This window comes from Bos grunniens, chromosome 16 (assembly GCF_055505025.1).
Source record: "Bos grunniens cultivar Pamir isolate PY7600 chromosome 16, Bosgru_T2T1.0, whole genome shotgun sequence".
In the NCBI taxonomy this organism is placed as follows: Eukaryota; Metazoa; Chordata; class Mammalia; order Artiodactyla; family Bovidae; genus Bos; species Bos grunniens.
The window spans coordinates 61,143,270-61,156,768 of record NC_141180.1 but is presented as its reverse complement, the minus strand read 5'-3'; the positions used below and the strand labels follow the sequence as shown (position 1 = coordinate 61,156,768).

General features: G+C 38.3%; 1 protein-coding gene across 17 annotated transcripts in view; it reads right to left on the bottom strand.

Moving 5' to 3' along the window:
* ESRRG (estrogen related receptor gamma) overlaps positions 1–13,499 on the bottom strand; it is a 695,415-nt gene that overhangs the window by 60,983 nt on the left and 620,933 nt on the right. For all 17 annotated transcript variants that reach the window (XM_086345306.1, XM_086345308.1, XM_086345300.1 and 14 more), the window contains 2 exons: positions 9,924–10,034; positions 5,675–5,836 (listed from right to left, as the gene is read on the bottom strand). In XM_086345306.1, coding sequence (XP_086201432.1) covers positions 5,675–5,836; positions 9,924–10,034 — 273 coding nt within the window. The remainder of the gene's footprint in view (positions 1–5,674; positions 5,837–9,923; positions 10,035–13,499) is intronic.

Sequence of the window (13,499 nt, the reverse complement as noted above, 5' to 3'; positions counted from 1 at the left end):
CTGTAATCACTTTAATTCACTTATAGCAAAGTAGAAATCACAACTACATGTAAATTCAGTTATAGAATGGGGTGGAAGGTGGAGCCTCAGAGCCAATTAACAGTTTCATGCTATGAATATTTTTAATCAACAATATATTTTTCAAGTGCCAATGCTATAGATCCAAAACAGCATATTAGGTCCTTTTTATATATACCATAGGGGCTTCCCTGGTGGCTCAGACGGTAAGGAGTCTGCCTACAAGGCAGGAGACCCGGGTTTGATCCCTGGGTCAGGAAGATCCCCTGGAAAAGAAAATGGCAAGCCACTCCAGTATTCTTACCTGGAAAATCCCATGGACGGAGGAGCCTGGCAGGCTATAGTCCACGGGGTCACAAAGAGTAAGACATGACTGAACGACTAACACACAACACAACTCCCCAGGTGCCTCGGTGGTAAACAATCCGCCTGCCAATGCAGGAGACTCAGGTTCGATCCTGTGTCAGGAAGATGCCCTGGAGAAGAAAACAGCAACCCACTCCAGCTTTTGCCTGGGAAATCCCATGGACAGAGGAGCCCCAAGGTGCATTTGGTCACAAACAAAGGCACTGAATGATGAGGAGAGGTCTCTGTGAACATCTTTATGGTCTGTGGGGTCACAAAAGAGTCAGACATGACTTAATGACTAAAACAATACATAACCTAACTCTCTTAGTCATCTATGCCATTTCTTGCATACAAAACCATGATCACATACACATATACATGAAACATACTGTTGTTACAGATGGAAACATAAGCTTACAGTAATTATTTCCATCACAATATATGTGCTTTTTCACATCAAAAGCATGTACTGGTGCTAAGCAGTTTAAGATAAATAACCGGCATTTGAAAAACAAAACCTTCACAACTTTGTCTGGAGGATGACACAATCTTAAAAATTTGTCTCTGCATCAAATGCACTAGGACAATAAACATTTCTTTAAAAAGTATCATTTTCAAAATGCTCTTGTGTATTCTCTCAAAAGATTTATATCCTAGGGTAGAAATAGTTCGTTCATTTTCTTTAGAGATTTCTTTCATTTACAGAAAACTCTGAATACTTTTACTGAGAAAACTATTAAAAAAAACTCAATGAGCAATTTTAATACATTTTCCTAAGTAAATAAATGTGTTAGTAAACAATGTTTCAGAGTAAATGGAGAATACTGGTTTCTCTATGTTAGATTTCTGTTTCTTCATGAATAAAGAACTATATGTAAAGAGTTTTCTATCTCATATCTTCCTAGTGTGGCTTGCTTTTCGAGCTTATTATTTCCTGCCTTCGTTTGGTATGAAGAAAATAATTACAGGTTTTTTCCTTTCCTGTTTAATGCCATTGTATAGACACTATTTTAAAAATGTGACTAAGAGGCCCCAAACTTAAAGAGTCCTCCTTCTTTAGCAAGGAACTGTTTAACCTGTCATGTTAAAATTAAACAAGCCCACCTGACAATTTGCCATACTTGATAAAGGAACCAAAAAAAAAGCTTCTAACGTACATTCATTCACTTAATTGTTCAAATACCTTTCTCTTCTTTTAAAGTAATCCATCTGGCAAGATCCATAAATATATTTAAGCCACTTATATAGGTCAGCTAATATGGGTGATGCTTTTTTAAGCACCATCTGACGAAGCACATTCTGCATTCCACTAACAAAGTTACAGTATAAAATAATATTTTAATCAAGCCCAAAGAACAATAACAGATCTGACTGCTGGACTGATAATCGTCTTATCACACCGTGTGAAACCTAGCTCTAATATTTGACGGAGCCTCCATTACTTGGCAGCCCATTCTAAAAAAGGCCAACAATGGAGAGAGAATGAAGTGGAGTGTGCAAGACCTCCGTATCTACATAAAAGAGATTAGAGGCGACAGCGTTCCATTTTACAGCTCAATCATATTGTGTTAGCATGCGCTTATCCGAGCGCAGACGAAATTGAAAGAGAAATAAAAAAGAGTCAGGCAGATAGGAACCAGAAAAGCGAGGCCTGAGCAATTTCCAAGGATATAAAAGGATGCTAATGGCGGGGCCCTGTCATTCTTAAAAAGGGCTATTAGGGCACCATCATCTGTTCTGGTGCCCTTATGCTCCTTCAACTAAAGTCAAGCATTTTCTAAAGCCCTTGTGATCTTTTTGCTTCTAGAGATAAAGTATGGTCATGTTTCAGAACAACACACTTTCCATTTATGTGATTTATTAAAGTAAGTCAACTAATTCTATTTACTGATTTAAAAAAAAAACAAAAAAAAAAACCCACTCCCTATGTATTTTTCTTCAGTACTTGCTTTTGTTGAATTTGTCACTTTTTCACGGAGCAAAACAAGTATACGAAAATACTTTCCCAGCAATGCAGAAAGGCTATGATGTTATCTGAGATGCTAAACTTAATTTTGAAAAAGCATGTGGGTCTACATGTGTGTGTGATTCCACAAACTGAGAGTCGCATACAGAGAGCAAAGGCTTGGATGTTAGTATATTCTAAAAAAAGGTTTCACTTAATTTTCACACAAGCATTAAAAACATAACAGTTTTGAAGTGAAATTTCAGTTCTGATTTGGCTTTAATTCCAGCTCTGACCCCAGTTATCAGGACTAGGTCATGGTATCAAAAACACATTTTTACTTTTATTGCGGCAGAAATGGGACCTCAGTCTTTATATTCTCTTAGGCGTTACCCTCCCATCCCACATTGCACGCTGCCGCCATGCCCAAGCAGCCTGAACCCAGCTTGCACATAGAGCAGCAAGCTCGAATCACAGCATCTTTCTCTTCCACCTCAAAACACTGTCTGGCACACTTACTGTTAGCATTTCAGTGAATGCGTGGTTTGCTAATCCCTCTCTGAAAAGCCAAGAGACTCCTTGCAATCATTTAGAACACCCTCCGGGTATCACGAAAACCAGAGCTGTGAATCATCAGTGCACAGCAACCTCCTCTGGCATTTGCTGGGCAGAGAGACTCACGTCAGCCCCCACCAATTCTAAGCCTCCGCTTAAGACTGAACACATAATCGTACAGCAATTGTTTCCACCACTGGAAATGCTGTTACTCATAGTTATTTAAAGTTACTGTCTTCACAGAAGTCACCAGAGCCCCTTTACTGTGACAAGTTCCTCTGTAAGCTGACATTTCTACTTAGATACACAACTGGACCCACAAATTTATCACCGACTTTTCCTGACCGGAGAGCATCAGCAGGCATTGTTGACTTCTTGGTCGTCTTTATGGAATGTCTGCACAGTATCAAAATACGGGCTTAGTAAATTTCTTAATTTAAGGAGAACTGGGGCAGAATTCTCTGAAAGAATGGGTGGTGTGGTGTCAGAATGACATATCCTTTGATGCTATGAATAATGATAACATTATTGCTATTATTTTGAACTAATTCTCTCAAAGGTGATCAACTGGGGAACTAACATACACAGATTCCACTCCAGGAAGCAATGATGAATATGGGCTTTGAAGGCTCTGGACGCATCTGTGAACCTGTGGAAGTGCTTTTATTAATACCTCCTTCTGCCCCAGATCTCCCTATCTTTGAATTAAGCAAAATAATATCTAATTCCTGGGTTAGAACAATGATTCTCAACTGGGGAAGAAGGGGTTGATATTGCCCCCTCGAGAGGATATCTGGCAATGTCTGAAGACATTTTTATTTGTCATAACTCAAAGGTACCAGAGGATGGTAGAGGGTAGAGACCAAGGATGCTGCTAAATTCCCTACAAGGAACAGGACAGGCCCCACAACAAAGGGTTACCTGGTTCCAAACAACAATTGTGTCAAGACTGAGAAACCTTGGCTTAGAATAATACTAGTTTGAATTTGTGACAATATATGTGTGTGTACATATAAATACTGGAGAAGGAAATGGCAACCCACTCCAGTATTCTTGCCTGGAGAATCCCATAGACAGAGGAGCCTGGTGGGCTACAGTCCATAGGGTCGCAAAGAGTCAGACACAACTGAAGCGACTTAGCAGCAGTAACAGCATGTATAAATATAAATGATATACTATATATTGGTTATTTTTAAAAGTTTATATGGGCTCTTCAACAAATCTTAGTTGTGTTTCTTTTAAATCGCTTCATTAACACTTTCCTTCAAAATAAGTTTTCATATAATTGTTTAGGCAAATTCCAGATTTTTCCCCTGCTACCATTCCCAATGTCTTACCATCTTTTAGCATATCCTATTTTTTCTTTTTTTGCTTTTCCTGAAAATCTGTCAGCTGTGATCATAATCCAAATGCAAACCAACCATCCACACGATCAAATTTCCATCTTTCTTTTAGATGTAGTGACCCTTGTGGAGGTATCTGCTACAGACCACACTCCAGCTCACCTATTTAACTAGTTTTGACCTAATTTGGGGTGCTTTATTAGCAAACAGTGTAAGACAAAGTAGCTGGTATAATACAGAGTGATGTTTAAATTAGTTTACAATTTGCTTGGCCTCATCTAGAACTGCAGCGAACAAAGCCATTCAGAAATGTCAGCTGTGTTCCCAAGCACTGTAACAAATTGTCGCCTGAACGCTGCACACCTAATGACTTCAAATTAGCTTCACTGCGATATCGCCTGACAGTTCGTTACGACTGTTAGCAACATAGCTGGCGTATCATGACCAATAAATTGGTTTCAGTGTGGGCTGGGAAAGGGACTTCCATCAATTTGATTAAAGAAATTACTGTAGCATTCAAAGCATAAAGACAAACTAGTTTAAGGAGACAGAAATAAGTTCACTCTACCAAAGAAACATGGCTCATCATCCAAAAATTTGTGTGTAAACTATTTGAAGATCAGAGTTCAAACAGACAATAATTCAAGTAGACAACTAAAATTCTTAAACCTTGTGATCAGGTAATATGTTCACTGATCTAAGGATGGGTCTGGAAAGAAAAGTCACTGGATATTTTAAAATACTACTCTTAAGTTATAATAACAGAAAATTTATGAGGTTTAACATTTATGTTTGTAATTTATGTATAAATTCATAGTAAATATCTCATTGTAAACCAAAGCAATAAGCAAATATGAAAAGCAATTCAGTATAAATCGCCACTACGAATGACAAAATGAGTGATTTTTAAAAGGAAAAATGGGATCTAGACTACTCTTGATAAAAAAACATTTTTTAAAGTGAAAAGAAAAAGCCGAAGTGTTTTCTTAGGCTAAAACAGACTTTAAAAGGAGTAAAAAATATTTTAACAAGTTATATTCTATTTATCTGAGGTTGGCAATAATAGTACCTTCATGTGTGAAAAAATAATGAACAAGCATTCAAGATGGTATAGCTATAAAAAGATTTATGATTCTATTAGGATAGGAAAGCTCTAAATTAAGTATGACAAATGTAAAGGTTTAAAAAAAGTCCTAATGAACAGGATTTCCCTGGAAGGCCAGTGGTTAGGACTGCGTGCTTTCACTGCTGAGGATGTGAGTTCAATTCCTAGTCAGAGAGCTAAGATTCCACATGCCTTGCCAGGTGGCCCCCCCAAAAAGAAAAAAAAATTTTTTTTAATATATAAATTTAAAAAAAGTAAAATTTAAAACTCTTAATGAGAAAACTGTGAATTGGCCTAAATCAACATATACACCCTAGGGGATTAATTGCAAACATTTCTTTTTCATTTCAGAAAATGTACCTGGAATATGCTTCGCCCATCCAATGATAACCACCAACTCTCGATCAGCCAAGTCACACAGTGTAGTGAGGGCTTTGATGTCACTGTCGGGGACGGTAGGGTCAGGCATGGCATAGATCTTCTCCGGTTCAGCCACCAACAAATGTGAGACAATCTTGTTATCTGCAGGATCAGACCAGAGCACTCCGGGATCACTAGCAGCATCATTTCTTTTTCACACATTCTAAACTAGGTGGTGTTTTGAAAGGAAAAAAACCCAAAGCCTCAAATAGCCTATAATCAACCCCAAATATTCCATTTATGGTTCAATATATGTATATTAAAGTGTTTCGGAAAACCCACAGCAAGAAATAAGCCGCTGCAGTCGTGATAGCCCTCTGCTTCTCCTTGGCTTTACCTGCCTTTGCTGGAATGAAGCATCTGTCCTGTAATGAAATTTTTTATAGCAAACAGATAAGAGGAGTTAGATGCTTTCTGGGTTTACTCTTTGATTCTTAAGTGGGATTTGGGGAAGCAGATTAAATAGTATAGAGCAGTTTTAAAATAAAACTCTACGTAAACCCCTGAAATGTAGAACGCAATGTGGAAGGCAAAGATCTAGTGCCCGTAGACCTAATGGGCATAAAAGTCATTAATTGTCCTAATTCCTTTAAAAAAGAGCAAAGGTCAGAGCCCTTCTGCCTGGGTGAATTACTGACTGTATAACTCTATCTCTGTGGGATGCCTTCAATAGGAATGTCTTTCCTGTCTCCTCTCCACACACCCAGCGCATCTTCCAAATAGAGCCAATGTCAGTTTCCAGAAAAACACTCCTACTTAAAAGTGACCATGTTTTCTCTTCTGAGCGTCTCATTCTTCAGTCTTCTTTTATCATCTATTGTCTTAGTTCACTCTCTGGTTCAGATCTATCTGTCCGAAATTTGTGATATACGTTTTTAAAATCCTTCATAAAGTAAACACTAGAGACAAATGGAAAGCATCACATCAAATGTGTTTTATCGCTCAGGGCCATGTGAGAGTTTATGGAAGGGGTTATAAAGCCTTGCTAACGGAATGAATTTTCTTGTTGGCCTTATTTCCAATTTTTACACATAGTTTTAGATTTGATACTTTCTTCTAAGTGAGGAGATACAAATAGGTAAGAATAAACCCAGATATTTCAATATTCTACATCTTATTACTCTAGAAAACTAAGGTCTTAAATGGGATCTTATGAGTCAAACCAAAAATTCTTCTCTGTTCACTGTTTGCCTTTTCCTCTAAATTTTTAACTTTTTAAACTCAAAATGAAAAGACTTCGTATATCTTAGAATTGAAAACAAAGCTTTCTGTCTCCTTTAACAGCAAGAATCCTTATCCAAGCTATAATTAGTAATTTTTCTGATATAGTTTAAAATTTTTATTACTATGACTGCCACATGAATTCTTTTAATTTCAAAGTAGCAACATCAATATTCCCTGGCAGTAATATTCGATTACTATCAAATTAAAAACACAGATTTGGGAGGAAATATTTCCAAATATATACTTTCTAGAAAAAAATTAAGCTCAAATAGAGATTTTTTTTTTTTAATTTGCAGGATCTGCAGAGAATGACATTTGTTTCTTGTATATGCTATAGAAACAACACCCTGTTTTTTAGTTACGCTTGGAAAAGTTTCTGCTTTCATTGCTCTGACACTGTAACAAACCCTGTCAGCAACTACTAGATTCTCAGGACTAGAAGGAAATGCAATAATAAAGGGTGCAAAAATGTAACTGAAGGAAATAGTGATTCGAGTTTTTTTTAGTACAGGGAAAATGTTAACCTGTTTTTAGCTAAGTCAATGGATACTTGACCAGAGGGGCCAGAAAAACTTGGTGGAGGCTTAGAAATTCCTATCATTCAGAAAATGGAATAGCTGGCAGCACTGTTTCGAGGTGAAGCTTATTTAATGTTTCCCTAATTAGAATCAATAGAACCCAATTTTCATTCTTGGGCTTTTGTAGAACACAGACAATCAGTCAGGCTCCAGAAATCTCCCCCAGCCACTTCCTCAGCAATGCCAGGGCCCAGTCTCTTGACACTTATCTGACAGGATCTGAAAATTAAGTTTTATAAATGTTTGTTACCAAAACACACTAATTGGATGGACTAAGGAAAATTAACACAGAGGCCTTAAGATAATGAGTAATGATTTATTAGGAGTCCTCTTTTATCTCAGACCAGTGGAGCTCACTGAAATTGCTGTAATCTCCTTCAAGGTACTTGACAAGCCTCCTCCCGATTCCCCAGGTTTAAGCTGAAAACCATAGATGTTTCTCTACCCTGTGGACTTACGAATGAGCTGGTGCTCATTCTTCTCTCAGTAGAGGAAATCATCAATGGTGTCAGTCAACGTTCATAGAAAATGAATGAGAAATGGCCAGTCTGGACATTTACTGAATCCAGGAAAACAAAACCTCTAATGAAATTAAGCATTAGTGTTTATTGCATTTTATTGTATTATCAGAAAGTTTTTGATTCTAATGTGCAAAATCTGCTTAATGCAGTCCTAGATTGTATTTGCAGAATGCCAAACAGCTTATGCAGGCTGAGGAGAAGATGCCAGATTGGACAATTGAAGGTATAATCAACATAATGTTTTTTGGAAAGGCAAAAGGAAACTATGCCATATGTTCACTTAAGCTTTAATTTTATGTAAAACTGGTTGTTTTTCCTTTGACATAGCTAAAATGTCCTTTCATTTACAGTTCAGGGTCTGTTTTATTTACTTAACAGATGCCCATATGCTCACATGGATGACACACAGCAGCGCCCCCTCCTGGAGAGTCCGAGAGAGGACATTTTTTTTTTCTCTTCCCCTCAAAGCTGATCAAAAATGACCTGTGTCTTTTCTAGACCTGCTCTAGCTGCAACTTCCTCTGGTGAGGGCCAGTTGTGTCTTCTGAGCCAGAGACAGCTAAATAGGAGAAATGTTTCCACCGCAGCAGTTTTCAGTGCCTCGTATAAACTCTGTGCCTAAACATCCTAAAATATTAGCTCTTTTGCATTACAATAAGCCCCCCACATGTGAACCTTCAAGTTGCAAACTTTCAATGTCTGGCCTGAGTGAAACTGCAGCTTGCCCTCCGTCTCCTATTGCTGACGATCCTTCAGCTCTACCATCTCCCACCGCCTCTCCCTCCTCCAGTCAGCAACTTCTCTTGCCTCTTCACTTGATGCCAGCCTCGGTATGCCAGCTGTTGTACTGTACTACTACTGGACTTTGCAACATAGTGTAAGATTAAAAATGTTTTCTTTATTTTTTGTGTCTGTTTTATGTGTTATTTGTGTGAAAAGAATTATAAACCTATTACAGTACAGCACTACATAGCTGTGTTAGTAAGGTGCCTAGGCTAATTTTGTTGGACTTATGAACAAATTGGATGTACAAATGGGCTCTTGGAATGGAACTGGTTGGTATGTAAGGGACTTACTATACAGCCATGAACTGATTTTTCCAAAACTGGAATACGGTTAACCACCTTGATCTATATTCTACCTCTTTAAAAAGATGTATCTATAGTCTAGTTAATGACATACAGAACAGGGCTTGCATTTTAGCTATGTACCCATCACCATTTTAAACTGCAACTGGACGTTATCAATGGGCTTTTAAAAAATAATTCATAAAGCCCATAAGGACATCTGAAATGGAACCACCAACCTATGCTTGTTATTAGTTGGACTCAATCTTGTTTTAATCTATTGCTGGCTCGTGTGTTAACCTTCCATAGCTCCAAATTAATGAGGCTCCTAATGTATTTTCATTGGGAGGTTGAACAGTCAAACTCATTTAGTTAGTGAAAACTACAAAAATCACTTTCTTGTGAAATCTGAAACTAACAGCTCCAATGAACTAATGATCGTGGTATGATCTGTTTTATGTACCTCTGAAAATAAAGATAACCTGTAAATGTAAAAGTCACACCATATAAGCTATGACTTAGTATGCTTAATGTTTCTACAAAATGACTAGGTTTAAAAAAGTGGGGAGGGGCGGTAGGGGACAAGAAAGCCATAGGGGGAAAAAGATAATCAGCTGAGTTGCTACTGCTCTTCAAAGGCAGTCCCTGGGAATAAAGCCACAGACCCCCCCTACCCCCCTTAGGGAAGAGAAGCCTCATTGGAGTCAGTAGGAATGGGCATGCCAAAACTAATGTATCGAGAGCAGCCAGCTGGGAGGATGTCGTGTGCTGGAAAGCCAGACGTGTCTGCTGTACTTACATGGCTTTTTGGCTGGCTGAACCAGCTGAGGGTTCAGGTATGGGCTGTTCTCCGCATCTATTCTGCGTTTGTACTTCTGCCGACCTCCGCGTACTCTGTCAAGACGCACTCCTGTGGGCAAAGACAGGCACTAACTTACTGTTGAGGTAACTATCTTTGGGACCAATCAAATACATAGAGGTAAACAGAGAATAGAATGCTGAATGGTCCAGGCGGATTAGAGGAATGTTAAAAAAAAAAAATGTGATGGTTAAGCCAAGACTGCCAGAGATTGGAAACCAAATCTGGAAGAGACGCCGCCCAAGCTGAAAGACATGTATCCAAGGCCATCAAAATCACCTACACACCAAAGAAAAGGCACCTTTCCTTGAGAATTAAAACAAAGAAACTGGAATTTGGTGCTAATGTTGTTTCCTCCATTAGCAGTGTGTATTCTCCTCATCATGGGCTTCCCTGGAAGCTCAGTGGTAAAGAATCCATCTGCCAATGCAGAAGACTCAGGTTCCATCCTTGGGTCGGGAAGATCCCCTGGAGGAGGAAATGGCAACCCACTCCAGTATTCTTGCCTGGAGAATCCCATGGACAGAGGAGCCTGGTGGGCTACAGTCCATGGGGTTGCAATAGTCGGACACAGCTTGGCAACTAAACAACAGTCCTCTTCATCAGTCACCCCTGAAAGCTCAGTGTGTGGGGTCGAGTAGATGGGTAGATCCAAAGCCGTCGAATCCACCCCTGTCTATCAGAGGACTCCACATGGACCTGTGGAAGTGAACTGAGTTGAAAACTCCCACGGGCTGTGGAGAGCAGGAATCCCATACCCGGGATGAGATCCAAGGATGAGATCCATGTTCTAACATCAACATGTCTCAGACAGAGTGTGTTATTTACATCTTGCCACACATCTGTATTTTGTTTTAATTGAGAGAAAACGGAGAGTAGGTTTGGACTGAACACAGGATAGAAAGAGGAGATTCCTGAAAGAATTCAGGAGGCTAGGATGGTGAAGAGGGGATTTGTTAGGAGGGCAGAGATGAAGCGTGAAGCTAGAAAGTAGGCAAAAGGAGACTGGCAGTAACACTTTTTCCCCAAGAGTGATGGATTGGGTCAAGATTCAGGGAGGTTTTGCTGGCAGTGGGTCAGCAAAATTAAGCAAAGGAACAAAAGGAAAAGAAAGGAATTAAAAAGAAAGAAATGTCTCATTTACATGGAGGAGCGGTGAGGAAGAGCTTGATAATAACCTGGCTTCCAGTCTATAATTACAAAGTTTAGGGTAGAACCATATAAATCTTTATCAAATAGAGACGATAACTTGGGAGTAAAGAGAGGGGTGAGAGATTCTTTCTGTGCTCTTAGGTTGTACCTTAGCTGATTAAAAAAACAGTATTAACACTCTCCATTAATAAATTCAGCCAAACAGTTCATTGTATTTTGGTATTTCTCACACACACACAAACTGTTTAGGACATAGTTTAACAGCATCCTCAGTATTATTATTTTACCAAAGGACCTCTCAGAGCTTTTAACACACAAATAACCTCTGTAAAACTCTCATAGGGAGATACAGACTATGCAATGTTTTGCAAGCCAATGTCACAAAGATCTTGATTTGGAAACACTTATCAATATCATGTTGCACATGTGGATTGTGGGGTAACTAAGTTAAATGAAACAGTTCGGGAAAGGCTGATGTGTTTCTTTGTGAATCCTGAAGGTGAATATATACACTCAAATGTTAAAGGTGATTATCAATCCATGAGCTAAAGAAAAATACAACTTTTCATATTGTCTTAATAATACCACTTTAAGAGCTGATTTCCTTTTAGAGATAAACACAAACACACACTTGGTTCTAGATGAAGCCTGAAATGTCAAACTGAAACTTCTGAGCATAGTTTAAATGAAATCAAGAGAAAACTTCAAGAGCAATGACAGTAGATTCAGATAAATAAATACCAAAAATCGAAGAAATTACGTATAGTATCTAAGTATTTAGGGGCTTCCCCAGTGGCTCGGACGGTAAAGAATATGCTTACAACGCAGGAGACCAGGGTTCGATCCCTGAGTCAGGAAGATTCCCTAGAGAAGGAAATGGCAACCCAACCCACTCCAGTATTCTTGTCTGGAGAATTCCATGGACAGAGGAGTATTTAATGAAAATAGTAGTGCTAGTGAGTCACAAAGAAACTGTATTTCTTGACTGTTGCTTTTAAAGTACTTTTGAGCTTATGGTAGAGTTTTACCCCTTTGATTATCTAATTTTTAATGTTCTATTTTTATTGTGTCTCTATTTACTAAAGTTTAACACTTGCTCCCTTTTCTGCTTTTTAATTCATGTTCCATGTTTTTTCATTTCTTTCTTTCCCCAAGATAGTTTTCCAATTTACACAATGTGTCCACATTTCATTTGTTCATCTGAGATCCATTCAAATGTGTTTCACTGTAAGAGTTTAGGAAATTCAAAGCATACATAATTCAGAGTGGTATCATAGCACGTGTGGCATCTAAGTCCAACACAATGCAGACATTAATGTGATATGATTAAAGGTGTAAAGAGAAGGCAGGATGAAACAAACAAAGAGAGAAAGACAATGGCAGACTAAAGCTAAGAAAAGGAGGAAACATTTAAAAATAACCAAAATTGTTAGAACCCATAAAGCTTGACATACTATATATAAGCTGTCACTACTATATATAAAATAGATAATCAACAAGGACCTATTTTTAGCATAGGGAAATCTACTCAAGTCTATAATGATCTATACGGGAAAAGAATCTCAAAGTGGATATATGTATATGTATAACTGATTCCATTTGCTGTACAGCAGAAAATACCACAAAACTATAAATCAACTATACTCCAATAAATTTTTTTTCATTAAAAAAAAAAAAAAGAACCAAGAAAGCTCATAGAATACATCTCAGTTAGGTTTTAGACTCCAAGATTTCCTTCTGGTGTTTGTCAAGACATGCATTCACCATGTGCAATACAGCCTCACACTGCCAAATGCTGAACAATACACTACATATTTTCAAATACAGGGGTCAGAGCTGGTGCGTTTCTGACAATGGATTTTGTCTGTCATGAAGGCACGTGGAAGAAGACTATGGCTCAAAGACTGGATTCAAGGTCCCAGTTGAAACAGTTCTGACATAGTCATACATACCACACGAGAGCCACCAGCCAGCTTAGACAACTGGCCCAAGTTTAGGGGAAAAGTGCAACACTGAAAACCAGTTATTAAACATCACGAAGAAAAAATGAATACTCTTTACTGACACAACTTTTATTATATATTGTGCATTATTTTTGTATTTGGAGGAACAGATCCTTTAAGCATTATGAAATAATTTTATTACTGTGCATTTCCTCTCAACTTTGAACAATGAATTACAGAAATACTCATATTACTCCCTGCATGCTCCCTCCAAATTTAAAAGCGTGTCCTCCCTCTTACATTTATTCTTTTTCTCCTTTTTCCTCTTTTTCTTATTACCCCCCACCCGCCCCACCTCATTGCAGTGTGTGGGCAGATAAACTACTGTCTAGCCATATATCTGGGAGAAGGCAATGGCATC